Source organism: Neopsephotus bourkii, unplaced genomic scaffold (assembly GCF_033783945.1).
Source record: "Neopsephotus bourkii isolate Nb327-2 ecotype Australia unplaced genomic scaffold, CSIRO-AGI_Nbou_v1 NB_575, whole genome shotgun sequence".
NCBI lineage: Eukaryota > Metazoa > Chordata > Aves > Psittaciformes > Psittacidae > Neopsephotus > Neopsephotus bourkii.
The window spans coordinates 157,963-185,733 of NW_026901076.1; the positions used below are offsets into that span (position 1 = coordinate 157,963).

A 27,771-nucleotide genomic window follows, 5' to 3' on the forward strand; every position below is an offset into this window, starting at 1 on the left:
GGAGAAGAGGCCAGACGTTCGTGCTCTACTCACTATGTTCCTGGGCAGGCTCGAAGGACCACCGGAGAGGTTCCATTCAAATGGACTTTTAGGTATGAAATCGAGGAGCGACAGCAATGATGGTGGCACCGTTGCAAAGCTGACTGTGTGCTGAATGTTCCCAGCACCAGATTTCCCTCCTGGCTCTTCGGCTGTGGGAGCTGAGGCCAGACGTTCGTGCTCTACTCACTAAGTTCCTGGGCAGGCTCGAAGGACCACCGGAGAGGTTCCATTCAAATGGAATTTTGCACTGTCCATATATGGCTATTAAAGGGTAAGCGGGTTCTACTGATCACTCCTTAGCTCTCCAGCCTATGGATCAGCTTATGGGTGGCAATCAGGGAGTCTCGGTGCGATATTGCTGCCGGTGCACTACTGTGGTCACAACTGGCACTTGTTGTTCTTCGACCTGTGCACAGGTATCTACTAGAGCCTTATACTCCTGTGGGACTGTTGTGCCAGGCCATCCGACCCACACAGTCCAGTTAACATGAGTGTCTCTCTCCTCCACCTTGCTGGAGGCAGGGCCCCTCTCATAGCAATCCTAAGATTCTCTACTTACTCCTTGTAGAAAGGGATTAGAATTCCTTATCATAGGAGTTGGAGTAAAATCAGCTTTTCCAGTCCACCTGGGAAGCTGCTCACCAAAGCCTGGAGCAGCAACTTCATTGGCAGGATCATCCTTGACTGTCGTTATTCAATTCACACACCCATTCCTCCAGAACTGAGTTAGGTTTTCCATCCCACTTCCTCATGGGTCTTCTCCATGGTCCCACAGGTAAAACCATAACGTGGCTCATGGCGTGTACCTCCTCTATCTTCTCTCCCGGGCAATAGGGCACCTTCTGTTAATAGCTGAAACATTGGTTGGTACACATGAGGAGCTGGACAGATAGTCTCAGGTGTTTGACCTCCTGGGTCAGGAGTTTTTCCACAGCTGAAATGATGGAAAGCGTGAGATTGTCTTCAAACTCGGAGTTGACAACTCACTTTAGCTACTGTTGGTGGTGCTGCCTCATTCCAGGTCACTGATACCAATGAGTGGGCATATGATGATGGCACACTCCATGTAAGCTTCTACCACGAGTCGTGTACATTCAACTTCATCTGGATCTATGGGCGCATTCCCAGCATCTGGCCTATGATAGATCACCTCTAGAATAGCTAATTTCCTCAGGGACTGGATACCTCTCTCTATTGTGGTTCACTTGGCTGAGTGGCACATAATATTGTCCTTGTAGGGATACCTTTCCTTCACATCTGCCAAAAGCCACCTCCAGAGGCTGAGGGCTCATTTCCGTTTTGCAACTGCTTTGTCAATTCCCCCTTCCCTAGCAAGTGATCCCAGCTGCTTGGCTTCCCTACTTTCTAGTTTGTGACTATCGGCCCCATTATCCCAGAATCAAAGCAACCAGGTGATTATGTGCTCCCCTGGAAGACGGGTGAAACCTTTTCGCATATTCCACAACTCAGTCAAGGCTCAGGATCAATAAGTTACCTTCTTCCTCTTCCTCTGATTCATGTAGTAATAACTCTCCTTCAGATGGCACCCCCTCTAGTACACGCACTGGGTCTTCATCTTTCTTCACTACAGGAGCTGCTCTTCATGGCTCTCATTTGCTTTTCCCTTTACTTATAGGGGCAACTCACATGAGCATGGATTGGTCCTTTTGTTTAGCTGTAGTGTCTTTCACTGTGGTTGTGTCGGAGGAGCGACCCGAATCAAGAAGACAATCTCAATATGAGTTACGCTTCTTGTTCGATTTATTGCACAGGCTCACCTAATTTATACCATTGGTGATAGTTTACGTGACAACTGTACATCTTTCATTGGCTACATAAACCTGTCCACGCGCCTGTCTATACATTGCTATTGGCTAAGCTAAGTTTTACACACGTATCTCTGCAACAGCAGGGTGCATGTCTTGCGATAAGCGGTGCATTCCTTGTGGCCAGCAAGCTCCTGTTTCAACGTTCTGCTTGCATTTCTTCGACTCCAGGCCTCCTCGGCTCAGCTGAGTCAGAGGGAGTTCAAGGCTGTCTCACTCGGCTCTAATCCTGGGTTGTGCAGGCCCTCATGAGAATAACCATTGCTCCACAATTCCCCCATTTTTCTTTTGCACGACCCAGGATGCTTGCTGTCACACAAGGAAAATTTTGCTAAGTGATCTACTAAGTAAGCGTTGCAAACATTGTAATAAGCAAGGTATCAATAGTAAAACAAAACCAAAAGCAATCAATCCACATATGCATGCCTTAATCAAACTACATAGCCAACCACTTAACCCCCAGGTTGTGCTGTAGCCCATACAAACTTAGAATACGTATCTACTGTAATATGTACATAATGCAAATGCCCAAACTCAGAAACATGAGTGACATCCATTTGCCACAGCTCCAAAGCCCTCAAACCCCGAGGGTTGACCCCAAGTCCAAGTCCTGGTCCATGGTTGCTGCACTGAGGACAACTTCAAACAATTCCAGTGGCTTCAGTCCATGTCAGTCGATACTGTCGCCATAGGCCTCGTGCATTTCGATGGAACGGAGCATGTGCCATCCGTGCAGCATCAAACTGACTGACGATAGGACGAACGTGGCTTACGAGTGTATCAGATATTGCGCTACCTTCAGCTAACCCATCTTGACTTTTGGGGCTCAGAATATGAATGATGTAATATTCTGCTGAACGCTGGCGGATAGCTTGTTAAGGTTGTTGAAAAAGAGTCATAAGACGCTCATTCCACGTTTCTCTAATAAATGCATCTTCGATTTGTTGTACTACGCCCACCACACATAACAAATCGGTGACCACATTAAGCGGGATATGTAACCAACACAATATTGCCCAAACAACTGCAGTTAACTCTAAAGTTTGTAACAAATCTCCTGACCTTGCAAAAGTTTGTGATGTTTCCATTGATTGCCCTGGCACCATGTGACCACTGCACTGATTTTTTCCCTGCATCTGTGTCCTGGGTTTAGCAGCGGCAGTCATTTTTTCTCCTTCTTGGTAGCTGGTGCAGTGCTGTGTTTTGGCTTTCGGGCTGGGAACAAAGCTGATGAAAATGATGTTTTGGTTTGGCCAGGGATTTTGTGAGCCTCATGCTCTGCCAGGGAGGAGAGGAAGCTGGGAGGAGGCGGAGACAGGACACCTGACCCAAACTGACCAAGGAGATATTCCATACCACAGCACGTCATGCACAGGGGGGAGCTGGGAGGGGCTGGAAGGATGGGGGGGTCGGCGGGGTCGGACTCGTGGTTCGGCGCGTGGTATTGTGTTCCTTTCCCTTACTATTTTCTCTTATCATTGTTGTCGTTGGTGGTAGCGGTGGTGATTTGTATTGTACATTAGTTGCTAGACTGTTCTTATCTCAACCCGTGGGAGTTGCATTCTTCCGATTCTCCTCCCCATCCCTCTGGGAGCGGGGAAGGGGGGGCAGCCCCTGGGGAAGGGGGGGGAGGCTAACGTGGGCCTCGATTGCTTCCAGCCTGGCACCACTCACTGGGAGTAAGTGCACAAGTTGTCTGGCTGGGGTTAAACCACGACAATCTGTATACACAGTTAGCCCTCCCTGAATGGGTCTCATGGATAACTTTGGTCATGTTATCCATGCATTGGACAGTAGCAATGAGGCTTCTTTTCCCTTAGGTAAATCCACCGAGACTTTCCCTTCATATTGCAGCAAGGCCATCTGCAGGCTAACGGAATGCCCCATTACCCACTCTAGGTCCTCCACAGCTATAGGAATGTGAATGCTAGCTGGCTCTTCTCCTGAAATGGCAAATGTGCATGTTCTCCCTTTTCTAATGATTTGTCCAACCGCTTCCATGCGTGTTTGAATGCTCTTGCGAGCTTGCAATGGCAAAAATAACCATTCCAAAATAGCCAAGATGCCTCCCCCATTTTTCTTTTGCCATTGCAAGATCACAGCAAACACTGACTGGGCATGAGAGACGACCGTTGCTCTTCAGAAACGACTACTGGTTTGTCAGCTTGTGCACCCTTTAGCAAAGAACGTAAAGGCATTAGCTGTTCGTTAGTAATTCCAATAAGAGGCCGGACCCATTGCAAATCCCCCATTAGGGTTTGAACATCAGTCAACGTCCTCAGCTCTAGGTGCAATTCTACTTTTTGGAGCCATACAACAGAATCAGATATAAACCATCCCAAAGGTCTGGCATGGCATGTGTCCTCACCGCTCCATGCCTGCTGGGCTCCAGCCAGCAGTGGAGTTAAAGGTTCTTCTTGGTGGCAAACACAGAGGCCAATCCAGTCTTGCCCTTGATTGTGGTAGCAGGCATTTGGTCAGCCTCAATCCTTGCACCTTGTTGTCAATGCAGAGTTTCACCTGCTTCATCCAGTAACAAGTCATTATTATGGCAAGGCACACACAGATTTACATTAGCAGAGTAACTATTACAGGGTGCAGCAGCATGTTGAAGATGCTGATGCCAGCAAGGGACTAGCCAAAGAAATTTCTTACCAGTGGAATTCTCCCCCCTCTTAATTTATCATTGTATTAGAATATTTCTATCTTTTGCCTTAGCATTTTCTAGCAGCTACTACAAATTTGCATACTCTGACATCTCTTTTACAAGTGACAAATGTATACAAGGTGTAGTTTCTTATTAGTAACTGGCTAGTAAATACAGGTGGTTTTATACACAAAATCACAGCATCTAACAATAGCTACTGTACAAGCACACATATTCAAGCTGTTACTTTTCAGTTGCTCCCAAATGATGTTTAGCAATCATTGGTTTTTCTCTTTCTCTATCTCATTCTGCTTGGGGTATTCACGTTCAGCTCCTGCAGCTGAGGCATCAGGTTCCTCCATTCGTCTGTCCAGATCATGGCAAGGCTTGACAAACTTTGCAGGCATTCGCCATGGACCTGTAGGCAGGAGGACACAAATATACCCCCTCCTCCAGGTTATCAGTTCTTGAGAAGTAGATAGGTTCTGTATCTGCCACCCTGATGCTGCTTAGGTGACGGCTCGTAAGGCTTGTGGTTGCACTACCCCTCTCGCTTTCTCAATTAGCAGTTCTTGTTTCAACCGATCTATCTGTTCCTCCAAGTCTTGGATTCATCCCCAGGTTACTTTAAACATATTAAGCTTGGTTTTGTTTTATTTTGCTTTGTTTTTTTCTCTCCTCGGCTCTGGTGTCCATCCTGGTCCTTCCACCGGTGGAGCACCAGGAGCCGAATCGGAGGGCAGCTTCTTTTGGACATAGGGACCGAACTCTTATCAAATAATTTTTTTTTAATTTTTTGTTCCCGAAGGTGCTCACCCTGCTTTGCATGGCTACAAACGCCAGCCTGCCAGGCAGCAGCTACAGCTGCCTGCCTGCTTCAGCAGCAACCATAAATACCTGCCGGCAACCTCACTTTTGCATTAACCCTTTCTTGCCCGAAATGTTAAACTGCTACCCGTTAAAAACTTTTACATGAACCCAACAACAAAAAATACACAGAACACCGTCTGCCCTCAACACACACAAACACACACACGTATGGGATCCCACAAGCACACTCCACACAACTACAGTATTTGAAGAACAAAATTCAGACAATCATTACTTCCACTACACAATCCCACATACAGGAGGTGGCACAAGGACCCTGTGGAGACTAACAAGAAACCAGCTCCAAGAAGCATCATCACAGTGCGAGGAGGCAGGCCCAATCTTAGCGGCGTCCCCGCAGAGGCTCTGTCTCCCTCACATTGCATGAGGCTTGAGCTTTTATAGTGACTAAAGTGCACACTCATTCCAACACAGGTGGCCAGCCTATGTTGGAAGAAGTAGCCAGCAGTATTTATAAAGGTCTCCAAAGGTCGATAGAAACCTGGACATACTTATGTTTACCAACTTCTAGTACATGAGTATCCATCCTGAATCGTTGGTCTGAACATTTTCAAACCCTCTTTAGTGCTAATCGTGTAGTCCAAGACAAAGGAATCCAGCACATTCTGCAACATCCGGTGAAAAACGAATTGGATCTAGCCCCTACCATGGGAGAGACTCTTAAGGCCATACAGCAGGTGAAAACTGGCAAGGCAGCTGGGGTTGACGGAGTCCCACCTGAAATATGGAAGCATGGAGGCCAAGCACTTCACGCTAAATTTCATGAGCTAGTTGTGTGCTGTTGGGAACAAGGCAAAATACCGTCAGACTTTCGTGACGCAATCATCGTCACTCTGTATAAGAAAAAAGGTGTCAAGTCAGACTGCTCAAACTACCGTGGTATAACTCTGCTCTCCATTGCTGGTAAAATTCTTGCAAGAATACTATTGAACAGACTAGTACCTGCTATCGCAGAAGAACTTCTACCCGAAAGTCAGTGTGGTTTCAGGGCTAATAGAAGTACCACAGACATGGTATTTGTTCTCAGACAATTGCAAGAAAAGTGCAGAGAACAGAATAAGGGGTTATACGTAACTTTCGTTGACCTCACCAAAGCTTTTGACACTGTGAGCAGAAAAGGCTTGTGGCTGATCTTAGAATGATTAGGTTGTCCCCCCAAGTTTCTGAAAATGATTATTCTGTTACATGAGGATCAGCAAGGCCAAGTCAGGTATGGTGATGCACTCTCTGAGCCTTTCCCAATAACCAATGGTGTGAAAAAAGGTTGCATTCTCGCACCGACCTTATTCACAATCTTCTTCAGCATGATGCTCCAAAGGGCTACAGCAGACCTCGACGAACAAGACGGCATTTATATTCGATACCGTACCGATGGTAGCCTATTCAATCTAAGGCGACTGAAGGCCCACACTAAGACCCTAAACCATCTTGTCCGTGAACTGCTCTTTGCTGATGATGCCGCCCTTGTTGCCCACACAGAAGCAGCTCTGCAGCGTTTAACATCTTGCTTTGCGGAGGCGGCTGAGGTTTTTGGGCTGGAAGTCAGCTTGAAGAAGACAGTAGTCCTCTACCAACCTGCACCGCAAGAAGATTATCACCATCCCCATATTACCATCGGCGAGTCAGAGCTTAAGACAGTTCAGCAGTTCAGCTATCTGGGAAGCATCATTTCCTCGGATGCCACGATCGACAAAGAGATAGACAACAGAATAGCAAAGGCATATGGAGCCTTTGGAAAACTCCATAAAAGAGTCTGGTGTAATAAACACCTGAAGAAAAGTACAAAGATCAGTGTCTACAGAGCCGTTGTATTGTCTACTCTTTTATATGTCTTATATATTGTCTACTTTTTTATATTACTCTTGTAGTAAGTGTGGGTAAATGCCCTTCCCAAATCTTCGTTCGCGAAGTCAAGCCATGATGATGATGATGTCATGAGTATCACAGAGAGAATGTATTAAATGAGTTGTATATGGGGTCATAAGTCCTCAGTCCATCACAGTCTGCCCGATACTCCTGATAAGAGCATACGAGAGACCTTCCCACTGCGGGCCTTGATGCAGAACTTTTACTTTAACGTAAAAAAGGTTGCTGCCTTCACTTTAAGAAGGACTGAAAACATCCATAAAACGGATGCCCTAAGATCAAATTTCAATTCATTCAATCACTGACAAGGGGGGTGTCCTGGGGCAGTAATTTGTCACATCTAATATTGATGCAGAGGGTTGACCAATGTACAGGGGGGTTGTACAGGGGGGTTAGAGGACTTTGCTTGCGTTAGAGGAATTTACTTGTGTTAGAGGAATTTACTTGCCTAGACAAGGTATTGTCTGTTGTAAGTGCTTACTAAGCAGAACAAAGACACCAAGTCCTATTGATAAGCAAAAGCAGGCACCTGGTCATATTGATAAGCAGACACCTGATTATAATGATAAGTAGCTATTGATAATGAAAAGCAGGCGCCGGATACGGGAAGAAGCAGATGGTTTATGGTTGGGGCACCGACCAAACCCTAAGGCCATATGTGTAAAGACTAAAAGGTGACAAGTTCAAGAAGAGGAAGACTCATTTACTTCATCTTGAAGACCCCTACCCACAGGAGGAAAACTCATTTACTTCATCTTGAGACCCCTGCCCATGACCAGAGGGGGCACTGCGCAGGCGCAGAGGACTTTCTAGGTCATTATAATAGGTAGATGTGTAGAGACATGAATATGTTTTCGCGTATTGTGCAACCTTGTAACTTTAGAGGATAAATGTAGAGGGAAACAACACTGAGGCACGCATGGCTTTGAGGGCACGCATGGCTTTTGGAGGACCAATCCCCCGTGCGTCTTCAGCTGAATAAAGCATACCTACTTTACAACTTTAACGAAGTTGTGGAGTCTATTCCGCTATCAATTTGGCGAGCCAGGCAGGAGATCTCTGTCGACTGCAGGACCGGCTGGGAGACGGATATCCTGGGCGCCCCAGGCCGCTTGCCTGGAGGAGCTCCGCTTCTCGTCCGCTCACTGCAGGGACAGACAAAAACCTGTGCCAGCTGCGGAAAAACGGTATGCTTGAAATTTATTTTAGTAATTTTGGGGGTCTATAAGTCATACGCTTGACCCGGGGCTGCTGGTAAGGCGCGCAGAGACGTCTGGCGCACAGCGTAGTTCCCCTTGGTAGGTAGGGCTTGCAAACGGACTCGCCGACCGACAGAGCGGCCGCTAGCGACCCTGGTGGTGGGTCGGGTGAGTTCAGGAACTCCCCAGCAGGGGCTGCCGTAAACTAAGAGAGTTCCAGGTTTTGGCTGCATCTCAGATTTCGGGAGCCAAGAGGACGGTAAGCGAAACCGCTGTGTGAATGTATGGGGTGCCGTGTGTACCCTTGTATGACTGAGACGTGGCATAGCTACGAAGCGAGTGCAGAGTCCTAATCCGCGGTTCCGTATTCTCCGCGAGGAGAGCGGCCGGAGACGGACGAAGTGTTTATGTTTCCTGTCTGTTGTCTTGTGTGTCTTGTTTGTAACTAAAGGTAGTTTAAAATTAGGGGAGGGAGCAATTGCCCCTCCTATGTTGGCTAGCTTCACGCCAGACAGCAAGAAAAGATTCTATGTGTGCCTTGTGGGAGTGAAGTGTACGGTGGTATTGTGGGAGTGTAACTGTATGTGATGGTGGCATTCCGCGTGGGTACCTTGTGGGAGTTGAGTGGATGTGACGGTGGTATTGTGGCTGTGTGCCTTGTGGGAGTTAAGTGGACGTAACGGTGGTATTGTGGCTGTGTGCCTTGTGGAAGTTGTCCTGTGTGTGGCCTTGTGGGAGCTAAGTGGACGTGACGGTGGCATTGTGGACCTTGTGGGAGCTAAGTGGACGTGACGGTGGCACTGTGGACCTTGTGGGAGCTAACTGGATGTGACGGTGGCATTGTGGACGTTGTGGGGACGTGACAGTGGCATTGTGGACCTGGTGGGAGCTAAGTGGATGTGACAGTGGCATTGTGGATGTTGTGGGAGCTAAGTGGACGTGACGGTGGCATTGTGGACGTTGTGGGAGTTAAGTGGACGTGACAGTGGCATTGTGGCTGTGTGCCTTTTGTGGGAGCGTGGCTGCATTTCACATGGATATTGTGGCTGTGTGACTGTAACAGTATGTGGTGACAACGTGTCTACTGCAAAGTTTGTTTTTTTGTTATTTTAGTCACACAAAATTCTGGTGGGCTAGATATTGTTCTGGATAATCAGAAATTTCTGGCTGGCCATTTCTTGGAACTAAGATAAGTGGATTGATCTGTGGTGGAGTCACAGAGTCCTGAGGAGTTCTCGGGAAGTGAGAAAAACCTGAGAACGTGTTTGTAAAAGTATCAAAGAAGTTTGAGGAGACGTGATTACAAAGGAGAAAGTAAAATGGGAATAAACCAAAGGAAAGAAATATTAAGAAAGAGCCCCTTAGGGTGTATTTTGGTAAATTGGAAAGAAATTACAGGGCCCGAGGGCTCAGAAAATAAGAAAACCCTGATTAAGTACTGTAACCAATGGTGGCCTTTATATACTTTGGAAGATCAGGAGAAATGGCCTAAAAATGGAACTCTGAATTATAATACGTTGTTACAATGAATGTTGGTTTTGAGGTTGCCATGAAAATGGGATTAAGTGCTGTATACAGATATGTTTTTCACTGTGGGAGATCACCCGGAGTGGCAGGCAGAATGTGAAATTAATATAGCTCTGCCAGATCCCTAATTCTGGCTCTGGAAAAGGACAAGGAAAAACTGGAAGCTAAGCTGGAGAGATGTTGTTTGGCCTGGGATATTGGGGAATGATGTTTGAAAGTTATAAATAGGAAAATTATGTATCACATACCTCTGAGAGAAGCACCCTCTGTATCTGTCCTATCAGATATTGATAAGGAGGAGGAGATTGCTGTCACCTGCGGCAAGCAGCACATTCACATTCTGAGTTAAGAAAGGGTTAAACCAGAAGTGCTGTTGCAGCGGCAGGCATCTGAAACCTGAAAGGAGGGGAGCTCGCGCAGCTCCTGTGTTGTTTGATCACGGGATGGGTGCTGGGGCAGACAAACAAGTGGGAACAGACATGTTGACAGACGGGACTGAGGGGTTGTCGAATAAATGTGGACAGAAGTGCTTTGAAACTGATGGAGGAGGAATGTCGAGCAAAGGTGGGGGAAGTGGATTCTTCTCCTATGGGACCGGATCGGTGTGTGTGTGCTGTGGGGAGTTTTGAACGTTGGAAGTGAGACTGCCCTGCGGGGTAGGGAGTGCCATGGGGTGGCTCCGGTGGCTGAACTGGAACTAGGCTGACAAGGGACCTGGGGAATCTACCCTAGCAGATCCACTGGTTACATTAAATCTATGGACTAGAGGAAATAAAGTGGAATTTAGGTGGATACAGGAGCAACTTATTCGGCGTTAAATCAGAGGGAAAAGAATTTGTTACAGATGTGGGAGCTACTGGCCACCAAGAAAAAAAAAAAAAAAAAAAGTGCAAAACGATGCAACCCTTGAGGTACAAATTGGGATAACAAATACGAATGCATAAAATTTTTATGCATGCTGAATTCTCTGAAATCTTCATTAGGGCAAGAAGCAACATTTAAAGAAGGCAAAATGGAATTAAGAGTTAAAAATCAATTTTTGAGTATATCTTTAATTCAACAGAAAAAGCAAACAGGAGGACCTCCCTGAAATAGAAGAAATCCTTAACCAGGTGTATGTGGGAGTATGGGCATCTGAAGTTCCAGGTAAGGCGAAAAATGCTTTGCCTGTTAAAGTAGAAATAAAAAGGGGGACCTGCCCAATTAGAATAAAATAATATCCAACACAACCCACATTTATTTATTAATTGAATGTGAATTGGAATATAATACTCCTATCTTGCCAGTAAAGAAATAAAGTTGCAGATTGGTTCAAGATATCAGGAATCAACAAATTTATAGAGGATATTTATCCAGTAATAGCTAATCCATTTTCCTTATTGACTAAATTGAATCAGAAATGATTTGCCGTCTTGGATTTAAGGACTCTTGCTTACCATTGGCCAAAGAAAACCAGAATTTATTTGCTTTTGAATGGGAAAATCCTGACACAGTAAGGAAAACCCAATTAACTTGGACAGTATTATCTCAAGGGTTTTAAAACAGTCCTTTCAAAATCAGCACTGGAACTAGAATCATGGAAATCACCCACTCAGACAGGGACTCTGTTACAATATGTGGATGACCTATCAGTTGCTACTGAAACAAGGGAAAAATGTGTTCAGTGAATGGTGGGATTATTGAATTTTCTGGGACTGAATGGTTATTGGGTAACCAGACATAGACCCAACTAATCCAAACCCGAGTCTCCTACCTAGCATATGAAATAACAGGAGGACAGAGAGAACTTGGAACTGCTAGAAGAGAAGCCATTTGTCAACAACCATCAAGAATCTCCGTATGTTCCTGGGAGTGACTGGATGTTGCCGACTTTGGATGTATGATTATGGTGTTCCGGTAAGACCCCTAGATGAACTGCTAAACCCCTCTCTCTTTATTCATCAGAGGAGGCCTTTAGAAATTTAAAAGCAGAGCTAATGAGAGCTGCAGCTCTGACTTTTGGATATGACTAAATCCTTTTGGCTATATTCCTATGAAGAACAGGGAATAGCTTTGGTGGTCCTTACTCAGAAACTAGGACCCTATAAGAGGGCAGTGGTGCATTTTTCAAAACAGCTGAATGAAGTGAGCAAAAAATGGCCTGGATGCCCAAGGGCTGTGACAGCAGTTGTCATGAATATTGAAGAGGCTCGAAAATTCACCTTGGAACAAAGGATTACTGTACTAGTGTCCCATGTGGTATCAGCAGTCCTGGAACAGAAAGAAGCCCACTGTCATGTTTTTTAAAATACCAGGCCACCCTTGTGCAACATCATGATACAGAAATTGTGGTCAGTGTTGTCAATCCAGAATCCTTTTGCAGAACAACCAACAGAACTATTCACACCCGACTGAACTGTGCCAACCAGATTTGAAAGAAACCTCTGGAACGTGCCCTGCAATTAGCTAAAGGCAAAGGGATAAATCTTTGGACTGATTCCAAATATGCATTTGGTGTGGTCCATGCACAGTGTGCCATCTGGAAAGAATGAGGACATTTGAACACACAGGAGAAACAGATTAAACATGCTACAGAAATTCGATGACTACTGAAAGCTGTTCAGCTACCTGAGGAAGTAGCTATTATGTATTGTTGAGGGCATCAACAAGGTGAATCTGATCAGGAAATTGGAAATAATTTGGCCAATGTTGAAGCCAAATGAGCAGCTGAACAATCTAAACTCATTCCCTTAATCCCTGACGGCAAACTAACAATTGAGAAATCTAAACCTAGGTATTCAAAGGAGGATAGAAAATTGATTGGAGCTCTCAAAGGAGAGGAAAACAAACAAGATTAGGTTCAGATAGCTGATGGGCGAATTATAATCCCCTATAACCAACTCTGGAAGCTAGTTCAGGAAGAACATAAAACTCATTGAGGTAGAAACTCTTTGTATAAATACTTAGATGAACAAATTAAAGGAAGGAATCTGTATAACATAGTTCAATTAGTGACAATGTCAGCTCTGTCTCAAGAATAACCCTAAAATTGAAAGTAGAAATCAAATTGGTACAATTGGGGAGGAAGTTATCTGGGACAGCACTGACAAATAATTTTTTTCTGAATTATTGAGACCAATATTTGTTGGTGCTAACGAATACTTTTTCAGGGTGGCCAGAAGCATTCCCTTGTAGAATAAATAATGCAAGACAAGTAATTGGAACATTGTTAAACAGTGTAATACCTTGTTCTGGAGTACCAGAGGCAATTTCTTCTGACCGAGGCTCAACCTTTAGTACAAGAAATTAGCAAAAATTAGAAATTCATTGGCAACTACATGTTCCATACAGGCCAGTGGGCAAGTTGGAAAGATAATAAAACAACAGATTAGTATGTCAAGATACTGATACCAAGCCTTACCACTGGCTTTATTAAGAATTTGAACTAAACCTCGGTCGAAAGAAGAGGCTATCCCATGTAAAATTTTATATGGAAGACAATATCAGTCCCAGTTTAAAGGAGAAAGTCTTCTGGAAGTGGGAGAAGGTTATCTCCTAAAGTTTCTGATCAATCTGGGAAAAGCAATTAGAAGAAATAAGAAAATACTGAGGACAAGAGCGAGGGGCGTGGATTATCCGACTCACCCTTTTAGATCCAGAGACTGGGTTTAAGAATTTTTCAGGAGATCCTCTACGGGAGAAGTGGAGCGGACAGTACCAGATAATATTGACCACCTTTACAGCAGTGAAGATAAAGGAACAAAGAAAGCACCAGAACCAGAGAAGACATGGCAGATCGAACCTTCAGGACCCTCGCATATGAAATTGTATCAGTCATAATTTGGATTTATGTGATAACTGACATACCACCTTGGGACTAATACTTATACCTGAAATTAATGCAGAATGTTACTAAAGTTGTTAATTGTAGTGACTGTTGTGTGTGTGCACAGTTGCCTGAATCAGGGGAAGATCAGGGCCTTCCATTAATTGGCATTCCAATTTCCAACACTATCTCATGGAAAGATGTACTACACCAGGAACCAGAATAGGAGACTATGTTTGTTTAAATGCCACAGGTGTAGGTCACTATTCACATTGTAATCACACTATTAATATAGATGGTATTGTGGTTCAGTGGTGGCCTGTTCCTGAAGGGAAAGGATGGTATTGGTTAAGTGAGGGTTTAACCCTATTGCTGAACAGAGTACTGCATTTCATAGTTTTGTGAGATGGCTAATTCCATCTTTGGGAATAAGTGAATTAGAGAAGGCAATCATAAATATCGCAGCAACCATAGGAAATAGAAAGTAAAACCATTGATATAATCCCAGTGGAACAAGGATCAATGAGAACTCCTGTTCCTGAAACAGATCTGGAGGAAATCTGGAAACAAACAAATATATTTAATAAAATGGCCAAGGATGATACCTCCTGAGGTTTGAAGAAGTTACCTTCATGGTTACCTGATCTCTCCTGGTTAAGGCAACTGGTTGCAGGAATATTAATGTTAATTGTTTTAATATTGACTACTTCTGGTATAATTTTCTTCCTGGAATTATAAATGATCTATGATAAATTATGAAGATTGAAAAAGAAATGAAATGTAAATATCAAGTAGAAACAGGAAACTATTTCAAAAAGACTCTGGATGGTAATAGCAGTATATAAAATGTTGCAACAGAATTTTCAAAAGGACAGAAAAAGGGGTATAGACATTTGTTGGTACTAATAGACACCTTTTCAGGTTGGCCAGAAGCCTTTCCAAGTAGAAGCGCACAAGCCAGGGAGGTAACAAAGATATTGTTACAGGATGGTTGTGAGGATTTTGAAGGTATGTGCTCCATAAATTTATCTGACCATTCTGAATCAATTCATTCTAAGCTCCGAAAATTGCAGGAAAACATGCAAGAGCTTAGAGTTGTTGGAGGCGGATTGGATGAATGGCTAAATAACCTAGGAGTTACTGGATGGTTCAGGGAAATACTCAAACAAGGCCTTCTAATGTTGGTTATAGTACTACTCATTTTAATGATTGTACCTTGCATAATACAATGTATATCAAGATCACTTCAGAAATCGATAGAAGGAACATGGATAACTCTGTCATAAATAATATAGTAAAAGAATTTACTAACTTTATAGAAAAAGGGGGGATTGATGCAGAGGGTTTACCAATGTACAGGGGGGTTGTACAGGGGGGTTAGAGGAATTTACTTGTGTTAGAGGAATTTACTTGCCTAGACAAGGTATTGTCTGTTGTAAGTGCTTACTAAGCAGAACAAAGACACCAAGTCCTATTGATAAGCAAAAGCAGGCACCTGGTCGTATTGATAAGCAGACACCTGATTATAATGATAAGTAGCTATCGATAAGGAAAAGCAGGCGCCAGATACGGGAAGAAGCAGATGGTTTATGGCTGGGGCACCGACCAAACCCTAAGGCCATATGTGTAAAGACTAAAAGGTGACAAGTTCAAGAAGAGGAAGACTCATTTACTTCATCTTGAAGACCCCTACCCACAGGAGGAAGACTCATTTACTTCATCTTGAGACCCCTGCCCATGACCAGAGGGGGCACTGCGCAGGCGCAGAGGACTTTCTAGGTCATTATAATACGAAGCGGGGATAGAATATGAATATGTATAGGCGTATTGTGCAACCTTGTAACTTTAGAGGATAAATGTAGAGGGAAACAACACTGAGGCACGCATGACTTTTGGAGGACCAATCCCCCATGCATCTTCAGCTGAATAAAGCATACCTACTTTACAACTTTAACAAAGTTGTGGAGTCTATTCCGCTATCAATACATTTATCTGCAAAACCAGTAACCTCACGGGGGGGGAGGGGGGGGTGCTGAACTAATTCTTTTTTACAGTACACTGTTTCTTTTTACAATGTCCCATCCGTCCACAATTATAACATATCATACCTTTAGTACCCCCACAATCGCCCTAACCTTATTGTAGAAGGGGTTTAACAGCAGTGGCAAAGGCAGTAGCCATGTATCCAGCCTTTTCCTCTGCTGTGCTCACTTTAAATCATATCTGAAGTTGGGGAGTAAGCAACAATTGAGCTATCATATGGATATCATATGGTGCTAGGACATATGCAGAAAAAATATGTGCGATAATTGCCTGAGTATACAATGATTTTAATCTGTAGGATGTTACTGGTTGACGCACATCCTTTACTACCTTTAAATCCAATGCCTCCCACTTCTTTCTCTCCTGTGGAGTGTTAAACACCAGGAATGCTGAGGGACCCATAGCCGAAAACTCCCCCATAACAATTGTATCTTTGGTCATCCCACCACAAGGTTTAGCAGGGTTATTACCATAATCCCCTACCCCGTGCCCAACACCCCCTCCCACTCCCCTTTCTTTACTATTGGATTGTAGGAGGGTGGGGCAGAGGGTTTGGAGGTTTCTTTTGTTTCCAGTGCTTCTAATTTCTTCAGAAGCTGTCGCAGTTGACCATCCCTGAGGCTGGTTCGCATCTGCCGACAAGCCGAACTGTCTGAATTGTCTGAGTCGGGATCAGGAAGGGGGGGGGGGGCGGTACAAGTCTGGTTCTGCCGGAGACTCTGGGCCTTCTTCCTCTAGGTCGAAGGTGACCGCGTTTGCACTTTCTACTTGTACTTTCGGACATGAGCGCCATTTCACTTTATCTTCCCCCTTATGCTGAGGAGGCTTCTGTGATGCCGTGCCAGGCACAACGGGGGGGGGCAACTACCATAGAGGTAGCACTCTCCTCTACCTCTGATTGACTTTGTGAAGGAGCAGGGGCCAGGAAAACAGATGCCACTGCTGCCTGTTCCGATTTCATTTCCTTGAAAGTCTCAATTATCCATCTCCATAATGTAGAATACTTCAGGGCTTCCTTTGTCCCTTTACTAATCTCATCCCACAATGCCAGGCCTATACATTCCCAAAGCAAGTATTGAGAGGGCGTTAAAACTAAACGGGCTAGTGACATACAATCATTAGGTGTCATAACCTCTGACCCAAAAACATAAGACAAAAGGTGTCTCGCTGGTTCAGAGTGAAGCCCATACTGAGAGACAGTAGCCTGCAGCTGCTGCATTAGCTTCCAGTCGAAAGGATGCCACTATGCCCTGGGCTGTCCCTGGGGTGCTGTTATGGTCTGAACTGGGAATGCCAATGCCGATGCTGCTTGCCACTCACCCTCCAAAATGGCATCTCTGATAACCCCAGACCAACGACTATTTGTTGCAGTGGGTTTCACTAATACCCCATTAGTAGTTGTCTCCTGGACATCCCCCACAGGAATTCCACCCATCTCCCTTATTCCCTTTTCAATGTCCATTACAGATCGATCTGAGGGTCCTGACTTTTGAGGGGAGAGGGGTCCCGGGGTGGTCTTAGGGGGTTCCCTTGGTACGCCGTTGGGTTCCAAATCGATGTCAGACTCGTCTGTCGTGTAATGCGGGCGAGTTTCCCGGGGACGAGAATTGGGGCCCCTTGGTGTAGGTTCAGGGGTCTCCCTTTCCCCCGCCTGTGAGGGTTTCTGCAGAATGGAGGGTTTCTGCAGTTTCCTTGGCCACTTCTTCAGGTGTGTCCTTAATAGGGATAATAACACCTTTGGCTGTATCGGTCAATAGATGGTCAAAAACACGTGTATCAGGCAGGGGGGGCCCTTCTGATCCCAGCAGCTTAGTAGCTGCCATAGCCATCCTCTTCTTTGCCACCATCTGCTGCTGCTGATTTATGACCTCCCTCCAGGTGACCCCCAAGTCTTTAGCAGACTTATTCCCCCCTATGGTAGCGTCCCACAAAGAGTCCCCAATTTCCCTCCATTCATCAATGCTGAACATTAGCTGTGGGCCCTTAAGGTGTCCTTTCTCCTTCGCCCACCGACATAGCTCTCTGAGCTTTTTCGTGCTCACACTAGCCTCTCGCTTAGCAAGTAATTGTTCTAAAAGTGTGAGTGCCGCCTCTCGATCCATGGTGGATTTTAGAGTGTGGTCTTACCCGTGCAGGTGTGGGTGCGCAGGCCACATCAGCTGTCACTCCTAGCCGAGCTTCACTGCTTTTGCCAGCACCCGAGCTGCGCCGCTTTTGCGAGTAGACGCTTCCTGCACTGCCAGCTCCTCGCTTCCCCCGTCTGTGCCTTTGCTGCAATGGCCGGACACAGTTTGGAGACGTCCGAGTCCAACCTCGAGTCCCTGTTCAGGCGCCAAAAGTCAGAGGAGCGACCCGAATCAAGAAGACAATCTCAATATGAGTTACGCTTCTTGTTCGATTTATTGCACAGGCTCACCTAATTTATACCATTGGTGATAGTTTACGTGACAGCTGTACATCTTTCATTGGCTACATAAACCTGTCCACGCGCCTGTCTATACATTGCTATTGGCTAAGCTAAGTTTTACACACGTATCTCTGCAACAGCAGGGTGCATGTCTTGCGATAAGCGGTGCATTCCTTGTGGCCAGCAAGCTCCTGTTTCAACGTTCTGCTTGCATTTCTTCGACTCCAGGCCTCCTCGGCTCAGCTGAGTCAGAGGGAGTTCAAGGCTGTCTCACTCGGCTCTAATCCTGGGTTGTGCAGGCCCTCATGAGAATAACCAATGCTCCACATGGTTGGAGTGGCTGCAGTGTCCGTTGTCGGGGTCTGAGTAGCTGCTGTGCTTGTTGCTGGAGCTCAGGGAACTGCTATGCCTGGGATGTGAGTAGCTGCGTTGTTTGTTGCTTTGCCATCAGATCCAACTCCTGATCCTTACAGAACAGGGCTCCATAGGTGTAGGCTGAGCCCCAGCACACTGTAGCGAGATGTCCCTCTCTGCTATTGCCAGGACTACAGCACACCTTGTTTAAGTGTTTTGCTAATTTTCTTGCAAATTATCTTGAGTTTTACTGAATCTTTTTGCTTTGTGTTTGTGAAATAATTATCTATAGGAACACCTTGGTTTACGAAGTTAGCATATAAGTTAATACATTGTCGTGGTTTAACCCCAGCCAGATAGCTTGTTCACCCACTCAGCCCCTCTTCTTGCCCTCCCCCTACTCCTGGAGGGACAGAGAGGAGAATCAGAAAGAATGCAACTCCCACGGGCTGAGATAACAGTTTAGTAACTAAGGTATAACATAAATCACTACTGCTACCACCAATAATAGTAATGATAAAGGAAATAACAAGGGAAGAGAATACAACACCTCATCACCAGGCGACCGATAACTCGCCCCCCAGCCCGACCAAGCACCGACCGATACCTCCTCCAACCCTGCAGGCCCTCCTAGCCCTTCCCGCTAACTCCCAGTTACCTCCTGGGCATGATGTGCTGGGGTATGGAATACCTCTTTGGTCAGTTTGGGTCAGGTGTCCTGTCTCTGCTTCCTCCCGGCTTCCCCTCCTCCCTGGCAGAGCATGAAGCTCACAAAGTCCTTGGCCAAACCAAAACATCATTTTTATCAGCTTTGTTCCCAGCCCTGAAGTCAAAACACAGCACTGCACCAGCTACCAAGAAAGAGAAAAATGATTGCTACTGCTAAACCCAGGACACACATGTTGCTCTGTTAAGACAATCAGCCACACAGCTCACTCACACACACCCGCCCCATGCACAGACTCCCAAAGGGATGGGGAGCAGAACTGAAAGAATGTAACTCCCACTGGTTGAGATAAGAACAGTCCAGTAACTAAGGTACAAAACCACTACTGCTACCATCAATAATAATAATGATAAGGGAAATAACAAGGGGAAAAAATACAATTGCTCATCACCCACCAACCAATACCCAGCCTGACCTGAGCAGCGATCTAGCCCTTCTGGGTAATGATTCGGAGAAAACTCCAGGAACAAACTTGCCAACAGAAGTTTCAAGCTGACAAGCAGGTATTCTTTATTACGGCCCCGGGAGACACGGGGGATAACTCCAGCTAGCATGTATCTCCCTAATTGCCCCACAAGCCATCCTTTTATAGCCCCTGGGCATACATACATATTCACAAGGCTACATATGGATTACATCATTTTCCAGAGAGTTCCCCGCATGCGTATAGAATTGTGGTGGTGGTCTCTGAAGGTCGTTTACTTCTTCCAACAATCTTCATCACTTCTGGCAGCCTTTGAAGCACGCGCAGTAGATGCTCATATCAGTGTAATTGGTTCGTTAGCACCAGAGACATAATAATCCTCCCATCCTCCTACTTATCTGTTAGTTCAACTGTAGCCCATCCTGGACACCTGCCATTCCCAGATACCCCTTATCCCTGTGTCCTGTTTTTCTAGGCTGTTTTTTTTTTAAAGCTATGTCAACTATACCGATATATCTTGTGAGAATTCTCAGTATGTTCTCTAGCTGCACTCTCTTTATATATTTTTCTCTATGTACCCTTCACCTCAGTAATTTTCCATTGTTACTGTTACAAAGCCATCAAACTTAACACTACTTAAAGCTACTTCTAAAGATTTCTATATCCCATTTTGCAATTTCGTGCCCCCCCTTGTCTCAGTAACTGCCCCCAGTCCTACATCCTGGGCATGACGTGCTGTGGTATGGAATACTTCTTTGGCTAGTTTGGGTCAGGTGTCCTGTCTCTGCTTCCTCCTGGCTTCCCCTCCTCCCTGGCACAGCATGAGATTCACAAAGTCATTGGTCAGACTAAACATTACTTAGCAGCAACTCAAAACATTGGTGTTATCAGAGCTGTTCCCAGGCTGAAAATAAAAACCACAGCACTGCACCAGCTACTAAGAAGTTGAAAAAATGACTGCTACTACTGAACTCAGGACACTCTGTTACTCAAAATCTGACGCTGTGTTGCTTAAGTCCCTGTTTTCTGTGACTTACTAGGCTTAGTCCTTACTCTCTAGACAATAACCAAAGCACCTAGGGTCTATTGTACATAGGATGAGCTATTTCACAACCTGGCAAGGTAGAAATCCAGCTGGCCAACTTGGCAACAAAACTTACTTTTAAGGTGACCTGAAGTAAACAGCCTTCATTATAATACTAAAAAACACACCCACAGATCAAGAAGAGCCTCACCCAAGCGAAGACCCTTCCCCCACGCAAGCATAGTAGCAGAAGAGAATGACACTGCAGATATTATAATTGCACATACATCACTAACCAATCATTGTAACGGGGAGCGTAATATCTTGTAATTTTTCTGTATAAATGCAAGGATGAAATCACCATTGGGTGTGACCAATTTGTGGAAATTCCACCTAGCACCCAGCGCTGCAATAAAGAAGTGCCTGCTGCTTAATGCTACATTAGTGTTAAGGAGTTTCGTTCTCCCAAACGTTGGTGACAATTTTTCTAGATTCCACTTTTGTTCAGGAGTGAAGTTTCAAAGCACTGGAAGGGCCCATTGGCCTAGGAGCTCGCCCATAGAATCCCACACACCCTGCCACTCATGACTGTCCAGCCTCAGGGAAAATCATTTGGTGGTCCTCTTAAATCACTGCTTAACTTTAGACAAGACCCAAGCTCGACCCTACTTATGAAATCAGATAAGATCGAGCATTCTCAAGGTGGTAAATGGTTAAAACACATGCAATATGCTGATTCCCAGCAAAAGCAGCAGGCAGGTTTCAAGGGTATCCAAAGAACATCCAAAGGCTTTAGAATTCTCAAATACTGCTGTAAATAGCCTGATGGGGGAGCAGAGGGTGTGAAGGAATGTCTCTTTCATAGGCTGACCCCCCTGGGGAGGATAAAAAGATAATTGCTTAAAATTCCCATTACATGTCTCCTATAGTATAGAGGTGATGACCTCACTGAGAATGCATGCTAGACCAGTTTCATGATCAATTATTTTACTGTATGACAAGTCACTGCCATTAGGTACAGCAAAAGAAGAACCTTAGCCCAGGCCCCCCAGCTGATAAAACACTAAAACAGTAAATACTGGCTGTAAGTAAGGTATGACATGCTGAAACTCTGAGATCAAGAGCAACAACTTTGAGAGCCAATAAATCAGCATTGTGACGAGTGACTATTAATCCAAAACAATGTATCCTTACCACAAATACGATTAGGCACACGCTGGACAGATCTGTCGTTATCTCAACTCTTTGGGCCCCACATTGTGTGCCTCAAAGAACTGTCGCCGTTTAAGCCCTGCTGGCAACTCATAACCACGCAGCCTCTCACTCACTCCCCCATTCTTCCCTCCTACTGTGGGATGGGAAGGAGAATCCAAAGAATGTAAATCCCATGGGTTGAGACAGGAACAGTCCAGTAGCTAAGGTATAACACAAAACCACTACTGCTACCACCAATAATAATAATGATAAGGGAAATAAAAAGGGAAGAGAATACAACTGCTCACCACCCGCCAACCGATACCCAGCCCGATCCGAGCGGCGATCTGGCCCTTCTGGGTAAAATGCTGAAACTCCGAGATCAAGAGCAACAACTTTGAGAGACAATAAATCAGCATTGTGACGAGTGACTATTAGTCCGAAACAATGAATGCTTATCACAAACACGATTAGACATACTCTGGTCAGATCTGTCATTATCTCAACCCTTCATGCCCCATGTTGGGCACCACAAAGAACTGCCGTGGTTTAAGCCCAGAACCATGCAGCCACTCGCTCAATCCCTCCCCCTTCTTCCCCCCCACTCCTGGGTGATGGGGAGGAGAATCGAAAGAACGTAACTCCTACAGGATGAGATAAGAACAGTCCTAAGGTATAACATACTAAGGTATAACACAAAACCACTACTACTACCACCAATAATAATAATAATGAGGGAAATAACAAGGGGAGAGAATACAAAACTAGAAGAGGAAAAAAAAAACAAAAAAAACCCAAAAAAAAACCCCAAAACCAAAACACCCCAACCAATAAACATAAGTGATGCCCAAGACAAACACTCACCACCTGCCAACCAATATGCAGCCCGAGCCAAGCAGCCATCTGGGCATTCCATGTAACTCCCCCCAGTTTCTATACTAGGCATGATGTGCTGTGGTATGGAATACCCCTTTGGCTAATTTGGGTCAGGTGTCCTGTCTCTGCTTCCCCCCAAGCTTCTTGTGCCCCTCCTCTGTGGCAGAGCATGAGACTGCAAAGTCCTTGAACAGAGTAAGCATTACTTAGCAACAACTAAAAACATTGGTGACTTAGCAACAACTAAAAACATTGGTGTGTTATCAGCATTGTTAGACTGAAGTAAAAAACACAGCACTGCACCAACTACTAGGAAACAGAAATATAACCATTACAGCCAAATCCAGGACACCTCCTATGCTAGTGCCAATACTCATCAGTTTGATTTAATTGGAGATTCACCCATTAACACAAGCTGGCCTGACAGCTTCAAAGCAGAAAAGGCTTACTGACACTTCTGAAAACCCTGCAGAGTGAGATTTATTTAAAAAAAAACATGTCCTGGGTTCAGCAGTAGCAGTCATTTTTCTCCTTTTTAGTAGCTGGTGCAGTGCTGTGTTTTTGACTTTCAGCCCGTGAACAACGCTGATAATACTGACGTTTTTTAGTTGCTGCTCAGTAATGTGTACTCTGACCAAGGACTTTCTGGGTCTCATTCTCTGCCAGGGAGGAGGGGAAGCTGGGAGAAAGCAGAGACAGGACACCTGACCCAACATACCCAAAGGGGTATTCCACACCTCAGCATACCAGGCCCAGTATATGAACTGGAGGCGATTAACTGGAAGGGCTAGATCACTGCTCGGGTCAGGCTGGGTATTGGTCAGCAGGTGGTGAGCAGTTGTATTCTCTTCCCTTGCTATTTCCCTTATCGTTATTGTTATTGGTGGTAGCAGTAGCAGTTTCCTGTTATACCTTAGTTACTGGACTGTTCTTACCTCAACCCATGGGAGTTACATTCTTTTGATTCTCCTCCCCATCCCTCTGGGAGCAGGGGGTGAGGAAGAACTGGGGAGAGTGAGTGAGTGGCTGCATGGTTCTGATTTACAAGCTGGGCTTAAACCACAAAATAAACAAATAAATAGGAAAAAAACACAAAACAAAACAAACACAACCCTAAAGCAGCTTAATATGTTCCAAAACTTAACATGTTAGTCCTTCCTTCCATCATTAAAATGCCAATATACCTGTCACACCTAAACACATGAGAACAATCATTAATTTATTCTGGGGTTTTGACGGTTGTCTTAGTGTCACTTCAGAATAACAAACTTAGCCACTCAGTAACACTTTCCTAATGGGTTTCCGCTCACAAAGCCATGGTGCTCAGGAATCTAAATGTTTTCCTCTGTTATTAGAGCTTATATGTCGGAGTGGGAGTTGGGCCCGGAGTAACGACGCAACCTCAATACGAGTATGATCGTTCTCCCTTATTGTTTGCATACACAGTGTTTATATAGGATTCTAAATAAGCCACATGCCTAAAGCAAAGCTATCATTGGTCCCCAACAACTGTTCACGCGCCTGTCTATATACTGCTATTGGCTAAGCTAAGTTTTACACACGTATCTCTGCAACAGCAGGGTGCATGCCTTGTGATAAGCGGTGCATTCCTTGTGGCAAGCAAGCTCCTGTTTCAATGTTCTGCTTACATTTCTTCGACTCCAGGCCTCCTCGGCTCAGCTGAGTCAGAGAGAGTTCAAGGCTGTCTCACTCGGCTCTAATCCTGGGTTGTGCAGGCCCTCATGAGAATAACCATTGCTCCACACTTATAAAAGCTTAATTTTTAAATTTTGCCAGTGAGGGTTATAGGCAAAAAACATAACTTACAAATCTAGATGCCCCCACTTTCTATAGGTGTGATTCTTAGTGAGGTTATGCCTGCGCTTGGCAACTGCGCTGGTAAAAAAAGTGGCTGATAGCTGAGATCTCCCACCATGATTAGAAGCAAGTTTGCAGGAGCTGTGGCAGCGGTGGAGTGATGGGACTCTGGGAGGGTAGGGGCACCCATCTTCTGCCTAAAAAAAAACCAGAATAAATAAATATCTATCTCCCAAGGTTCCTCCTTCCATAGTTATCTAAGACTACTCTTCAATCCTCCAGTTCGTCACATACTCAACTTAGGAGATAATGCAGATCTATTTTAGAAATGCTCACGTCTTCAGATGCAGAAGCAAGTGCCCCTTTGTCTGCAATAATTTCAGCAAAGGTGTTTTTCAGACTACACTTGGATTTGTATCAGAAATCAGACAAGGTATGTACATACCACACTGCAAACACTCACCCTGGCACGAGTTTTCACATGAAAGCATCAAGCAACAGCTTACCACAGCTGAGGTCTCCCCAGCTAGAAACTCACAAGCATCACAGTTCTGCTCTACAAGAAGAGACCTTTCTTTACACACACATTTTTAAAAGGAGCTCACTATGCTGCTCTGAAAACAGTTTTGGAAAGCAGAGAGAAAACAGGAAAGTATTTTAAAAGCCAGAATCACAGGGGTTTTTAGCCCTGATGATGTTACCACACTGCACACAACAGCCAGCTTCTGCTCCTTACAAAGACCCATCTACAGAGAGCTTCTTGCTTCACTTCCCCTCACCATAACCCCTGGCACACTCACCTCGCCTGAGTAACTGTATTTTCCTTTCAGGATCTGCCAATACAAGTGGGTGCGGTTGTCATCTTCAAAGGGCATAGTGCCACTGAGAAGAATGTAGGAGATGACACCGAGCGCCCACATGTCCACAGAGTTAGTGTACGGCTTCCTGACCAGGATTTCAGCAGCAATGTACTCCAGGGTCCCACATGTATTTTTCATCAGGCAGTCATCTCCCTTCTTCTGAGCACTCGCCAGTCCAAAGTCTGTAATCATGATTTTGGAATCTGTTCCTGGATGGTAGTACAGGAGATTCTCTGGCTTTAAGTCCCGGTGTGTGATACCCAGCATATGCAGATACTTCACACCATCCAACACCATCTGCAGCACCCGTGTAGCATCTCTCTCTGTGAAGGAGCCCTTAGCAATGACTCGATCAAACAGTTCTCCTCCAGTTCCCAACTCCATCACCATGTACACACATTCCTGGGTCTCAAACACCTCAGTCAGCTGGATGACGTTGGTGTGGCGAACCCGACGCAGCACGCTAAGCTCCGATTCACACACCTCCCTCCCCTCCCAGTATTTGGTCTCTATCACCTTGATGGCATAGGGCTGCTTGGTGGCCCTGTGTTCCACCCGTACAACATGGCTAAAACTCCCTCTCCCAATCAAGGCTTTAATGTCATACTTGGCTGTCACTCTAGTGTCAAACTTGGCACAGTATTTAGCCACTTTGTTCTTGCAGGGCTCAGGCTGGTTCAAAAGAGCAGGCAGGTGGTTCCCAGGGTATGGGTTAGAATGCTGTGGAGGTGAAGGAGCTTTGATCTCGCAGTGATCCTTGATGAAATGCTTATATCTGTCATCGTGGCTTGTGTAAGGTTCAACTTTTTTCACCAGGTCTAGATGCTCATCTCTGGGGAGCTCTGGAAGCACTTTGCTTGCCCCACAGCCCATCACTGAATGGTGTTAATTCCCTACCAAGACATTTTCCCAGGGCAGCAGCAGCAACCACATCCAGGGCAATTTCCACATTTGAACTTTAAGAAAAGAATGAGACAAACCAAATAAGTACCACAAAGAAGGAGTTTGGGATGTTCACTGCACTTCACTGCAGAGCATGCACAGTGCTTTGCTGCTTTCATCACAAGCTACTGGTAATAGTGCCTGTAAACCCAGAGTCATGGTCAGAACAGATGGCCCTGGAAATCAAACAGTATCTCTTTTTATAAAGCACAGCTTGTTTACTGCTCCCAGCTGAGCACTGAAGCACAGAGTTACAGAATGGCTGAGGTAGGAAGAGACCTCTGCAAGTTCTCTTAACCAATTAAGCGGCTGTGCCTGGACATTACCAAATTTTGGGGAGGAACTTTTTACAAGGGCATGTAACAAGACAAGGGGAAATAGTTTTAAACTGAAAGATAGGAGACTGAGATGAGATCTTAGGCAGAAGCTCTTCCCTGTGAGGGTGGTGAAGCACTGGCACAGGGGTTGCCCAGAGAAGCTGTGGCTGCCCTATCCCTGGCAAGTGTTTAAGGCCAGGCTGGATGGGGCTTGGAGCAACCTGCTCTAGTGGAAGGTGTCGCTGCCCATGGCAGGGGGTTGGAACTGGATGAGCTTTAAGATCCCTTCCAACACAAACCAGTCTGGGATTCTATAACTTGTTTTTACTTCGTTTTCCATATGGAGCTGCATGTAGGAAGCGCAAATGGAATTTCTACCAGCTGTTCCAGACTAGGAGGAGGTCTTGCTCACCACACTGTATTCCAACAGAACCAAATCTGCTGCACTTCAGCAAGTCTTGATGTGCCAATTAAAACAATACGTCTGGCTTAGGAGATGAAGAAAATGCCTGTCTGTGCCGTGGCAGTTAGCCAGGAAGATTTAAATTTCCACTCTTTGGCTCAGAGCCCATCAACATGGTGGCTGAGCCTTCATAGAAGGCTATGGAGATGCTGTTAGCCTTGAAATGTAATTGGAGGACTTACCACCACCAAGCGTATGTTCGCTCATTCACCACCTCTCCAAGGAGCCAGTCAGCATGAACAGCAGGAAGGGAACCCTGTCTGGTCTTCCATCAGGAGGATTACATGGAGAAATACATGTTTTTGAGGGACAGCTGGAAGAAGTTTAGTCTCTACATCTAACCTGGAAAGAAAACAAGGCTTTAGTTGAGATTCAGTTTTAAAATCAGACATCAAAGTAACTCCTCATGGAAATTGAGCATGCACAAACAGTAAACAACTTCACAGAAAGCTCAACTGACTTACACCAAGGGCTGTCCTATAACGGGGTGCTCATTCAGATTCAAGTACCATGACAAAA

General features: G+C 45.2%; 1 protein-coding gene across 2 annotated transcripts; it reads right to left on the reverse strand.

The window, feature by feature from the left end:
- Positions 1 to 300: 300 nt before the first annotated feature.
- On the reverse strand, positions 301 to 27,771 carry LOC133211156 (serine/threonine-protein kinase H1-like). Of its 2 annotated transcripts, XM_061351321.1 has the most exons (3): positions 27,435 to 27,769; positions 25,471 to 26,486; positions 301 to 976 (listed from the first exon to the last, which is right to left on the reverse strand). In XM_061351321.1, the coding sequence occupies exons 2-3, from the start codon at positions 26,401 to 26,403 to the stop codon at positions 959 to 961; spliced, it is 951 nt and encodes a 316-aa protein (XP_061207305.1). In that variant the 5' UTR covers positions 26,404 to 26,486; positions 27,435 to 27,769; the 3' UTR covers positions 301 to 958. The 2 variants fall into 2 exon arrangements, with proteins under 2 accessions (XP_061207305.1, XP_061207304.1); XM_061351320.1 differs by lacking the exon at positions 301 to 976 and having other exon boundaries at positions 25,338 to 26,486; positions 27,435 to 27,771.